This window comes from Triticum dicoccoides, chromosome 5B (assembly GCF_002162155.2).
Source record: "Triticum dicoccoides isolate Atlit2015 ecotype Zavitan chromosome 5B, WEW_v2.0, whole genome shotgun sequence".
NCBI lineage: Eukaryota > Viridiplantae > Streptophyta > Magnoliopsida > Poales > Poaceae > Triticum > Triticum dicoccoides.
The window spans coordinates 136,515,073-136,519,532 of NC_041389.1; the positions used below are offsets into that span (position 1 = coordinate 136,515,073).

A 4,460-nucleotide genomic window follows, 5' to 3' on the forward strand; every position below is an offset into this window, starting at 1 on the left:
ATAAAAAAAATAGCTCTTCACGCGTTCGGAACACGGAAGGAAAGGCTGGATTACTATACGAGTCTAGAGCCAAAGTCTTCCCCCGCGCCTTCGTTCCCACGGCTCCCAAAATCGATGTTCCCACAAGAATTAGCATCCAATTATCATCAGACTAAGCTGAATGAAAATATATTACTGTACTGTTACATTTTCCTTCTTTCTACACATGGCTTGGAATATTTTTAGTTTATGGAAAATTAAATCAAAACATTATTCGGTGGAGAACTGATTTCATAAGACAAGCACCCTGACTAGTGATCTTGCAGCAAATAAAAACACACCAATGACGATGGAGGGTACACAGCATATGATCAACCAACCTAGAATGAATAGGCATTTCATGTCCGAAAATAAATAGGATGAATTATTTCAGCAGTCACTAGGCCTCCCAATCATACATACAACCAGGGCCGCCCGCGGGAGCCCCCCGACAACATCTCATCAAATTACCAGACCTATATATACTATCTTATTGTTCATGCGACACCGACCGACGCGCATACTAACCAACATCCATATTCACAACATTCATCCTTCTTAACATCGCACAACAAAGCTGCCATCTGTTTTTAATGGCAACTGGGTGAAAGGCAGCAACTCGCGCTAAGGTATACAACTTTCTGGTGAAGCAAGAGCTGCCTTCTCAATCAATTTTCGGAACAAGACATTCTTCACAAGATGTCATCAAACATCAGGGACAGCACCAGCCCCTGCACGAACTGGCTCCTCTTGGTTCTCTCCTCCTTCTCCTCAGGGAGCAAAGGCTCCTCAGCACTGTCCAACAAACAAAGCCATAATCAGCACACCACCATCCGGAAGTTACAATCCATGATTATCAAAATGAAACCATTCATACGATATTACTGTTCATCAAAATGAAACTAGTTCATACAATATTACTACTATTTAGCAGACATGTTCCATATAGCCTGCTTAAAGTGAAAAATGACTTCATGAACCGCCCTCAGTGACAGGTTTTTAGTGACCGACTATGGATGTTTCAAGCAATTGCATATCAAAATGACACCAAACTGTTGGTGTAGCGTCATATAAGTGAATGAAGCGTGCAAGTAGCAAATGAATTTCAATACCTTTCTTCTGCTTTCTGCTCCGAGGCATCACTTTTCTCAATAACTTTTTCCAATAACTCTTCTTGTGCATCTTTTGGCGAATCTGCATCATCATCAATGAAGCTACCAACAAAGGAGGAGAGTAGAGGATCAGGCACTGTGTTGAGCGAGGTGGCACGAGAGGATCCACCATAGCGGTATTGTATGTGCGCCGCATCCTTTTTCAATGCGGAATACATTGAAGAAGGTGATCCAGATGAAACTCGCTGGTTCCTCCACCTGCCCTGCATGTTACAAGCATGAACATAGGATTAGATGATATCCAAATAAATATGGAATATTATTAAAACAGGCATGAGAGTTATTCAAATAGGAAAGACTTCATATTAGAGATAGGGACCAAATTAGTATCCTTTAAGTTATTACTCAGGGCTCAAGTTAGTGCTGTATGAGGGTCATTGCATGTATCAAGTATCAATCAAGCACAAGAGGTTAATAATCTATAATCAATCAAGCACAAGAGAAAGCTAATCTATTATCTTCGCCATTCGTCCTTCCAAACCTATGTTCTGCTCCCCAATCCTCTACAATGTGCCATTTGGCCATCTTCCTGGCAGTAGTGAACTAGTTTATTTCATGCATGTTGATTTTGTTCAAGAGGTACAGAACTTGAATACTTTAATGATCTCATTTTCCTAATTGCAGATCATGATTGAACAATAACAGCAACCTATTCCATGCAGTTTCAGTTATATATAATAACTGACTGATGAATGATGATGCTTGTTGAAACTAATGATACCTTGAAGAAACTGGGATGCTCTGAGGTCATGTGCCCAACCAAGTCCATCCCAACTCTATCTGTGCATATAGGGCACACCTAAAGGAACAAAATGAAAAATAACCAGTAAGCAGACAAAACTGATCATGTCTGACTTAATTGTGGATGGGCATAGTTGTTTCCACAACAATCTAACAATAGATATTGGAATTTACTTGAACATTTCCAAATATTTCTTATATCACAACATGCAAGCGAAGTGATAAAATACATAAACCCTATCCACACTATCAATAATCAACTACACATGGAACACAAATGTTATCTTAGCAATCCTGAAATCCACATATTTCATAAAGGAATAATAGGAATAAAAAGCTACTGCAGTTCCATTGCCTAAACACTACTCCCTCCGTTCCAAAATAGATGACCCAACTTTGTATTAAAGTTAGTACAAAGTTGAGTCATCTATTTTGGAACGGAGGGAGTATTTTAAAAGGCCACATGCACAAGCGAAGCATCACTGCTACAAGCCTACAACTACTATAGCGGCACCAGTACACACTACAAGATATAAAGAAAAATTGGCAGCCACCGCACATTGCACTGCAAAATTAGTTGTGCAGACCCTAATTGGTCACTTACCCAGACATGAGTAAATCCAAGAAAATCAGAACCACTAGACTTAATACGGAAAGTGTAAAATATTGACTGCTCAGCCCAGAAATTCCTCTATCCACACTGTATAAAACATGGAAGTGCAACCAATGCAAAGTGTGCACTATTTAGTCTTGATGTTGTACACGGTTTTGCAGAAAAAAATAATCTTATACTCACCACTGCCATTAAGAGCATCCAACACCTTTTGTAACTAGATTTGATTGTGATCCTTTTTTATCTTGACGTAATCCATTGTAAGTCATTACTTTATGCTACATTTAAGTTGAGTGCATCAAGCATATTGTGTGGTTGGATTTTAAGTTGACATGTGATGATGATGCAATATCATGTAACTGTGATTCCGCGCTTAGGATGGCTCTGTTGTTTCATTTGTAAGATTGCTATGAAGTTTATGGCATTTGCAAACAATAGAACCATGATTTTCAAATTATACTATGAACTACAATAGCCATCACTACAACTTTTGGGCCACACACTGGAAACATTACATTGAGAGGTACTTCCTCAAAGATCTATCAAGTATAAACATATGCACCTGGAGCACTCACACTATTTACAAAAAGCAGTTCAATCAAACTCCCAAAGTTAAACTGAACAATTAACTCCCGATTTCAACCAATCAGAGCATAGAATTCATTTCACCAAGACACCAATTACAAGTGTGAATAAAAACTACAAATTCGTAGTATATTATATGATTGTATCAACTAAGCCACATGAATGCCATGCCATCACATCGACTTTATGTATCTACTGAAAAATAATGTATGAACTAAATTAATTAGAACGATCTAATCTTCACACGTGAAACACATCTCAATAAATAATATTTCCGTTATGAAAGATGCACGCCACTACTCCTGCAATTTCCACATTAGTGGATCTTTCAACCAATTCTTAATACACTAACTAATTTCTCTAAACATAGAAAAGATATAATAGTTGGATCCTCTAATGCATTCTTATTATGTAAGAATGAATTAACGATGCCACTATGAAACAAATGGACATGAAATGAAAGCACCCAAACTTCCTTGCAGAAGTAGAAAAATGAAGCCCCAAAAAGTAAGCCAAGCCTTCAACCAGCTTATAACTTAACACACAAGCAACTTAAACACCCAAAAATACTATACTACTTGCAAGCGAACCTTGAGAGTGATAAATTAAAGCAGCTCAAACATGCGCCGTATGCCAGAAGAAGCACTCTAAATTCCTAGCTCAAACACCTAAAGGAAGATTAAGCACATTTCTACAAAATCAGATGCAATCATGAGGAGAAGAACCCTATGCAGCAGGAAAATACCAACTCTGTACACAGCAATATCTTAGCTCAAAAACTACAAGCATCTCAAACATGCATAGTATGTGAGTATGCGCAACTCATACGGCCCAAATTCCCACCTTTGCAATTAAAAATATCAAAATGACAAGTAAAATCACCACACACATACAGGCATTTCCCGGAGACTATAGAAACAACAACAATGCCTACGTGTTACACAAGAGATTAACAATAAACCCTAATTTTTGAGCTAGATGCGCCTGAAAGCCACTAGGTGTTAGTACATCTTTCCATGAAGGTTGAGATGAAATTACCCCGGCCTTGGTCTCCGCCGCGTGCTCGTCCTCGATGTGCAAGCACAGGCCGACGCCGTCGAACTCCTCCCCGCAGAAGGGGCACTCCAGCTCCTCCTCCTCGGCGCCCCTCTCTTCGTCGTCGTCGGTCTCCTCCGCCTCCTCGAGCCGCATGAGCGCATCTGCCAAAGCACAAAACCCCATCAAAAACCTCCTCAGGAAACCCTCAAAATCACACGATTTGGAGCCAAGATCGGATCTTTGGGGCGGCGAAGCACGAACCGCGGAGCCTGGTCTCGGCCTGGAGGCGTTCG

At 39.9% G+C, this 4,460-nt stretch overlaps 1 protein-coding gene across 1 annotated transcript; it reads right to left on the bottom strand.

Annotated features, from left to right (window-relative positions):
* Window positions 1-347: 347 nt before the first annotated feature.
* Window positions 348-4,454, bottom strand: LOC119307833 (protein DEHYDRATION-INDUCED 19 homolog 4-like). Its single transcript, XM_037583924.1, has 5 exons — window positions 4,429-4,454; window positions 4,168-4,328; window positions 1,912-1,989; window positions 1,131-1,393; window positions 348-813 (listed from the first exon to the last, which is right to left on the bottom strand). The coding sequence occupies exons 2-5, from the start codon at window positions 4,318-4,320 to the stop codon at window positions 711-713; spliced, it is 597 nt and encodes a 198-aa protein (XP_037439821.1). The 5' UTR covers window positions 4,321-4,328; window positions 4,429-4,454; the 3' UTR covers window positions 348-710.
* Between the last annotated feature and the right edge of the window lie 6 nt (window positions 4,455-4,460).

Coding starts and splice junctions, on each gene's coding strand:
- LOC119307833 (XM_037583924.1), bottom strand. CDS start 4,320: ATGCGGCTCGAGGAGGCGGAGGAGACCGACGACGACGAAGAGAGGGGC. Junction 1,394..1,911: donor AGCATCCCAGTTTCTTCAAG/GTATCATTAGTT, acceptor TGTAACATGCAG/GGCAGGTGGAGGAACCAGCG. Junction 814..1,130: donor GAGCAGAAAGCAGAAGAAAG/GTATTGAAATTC, acceptor TTTGTTGGACAG/TGCTGAGGAGCCTTTGCTCC.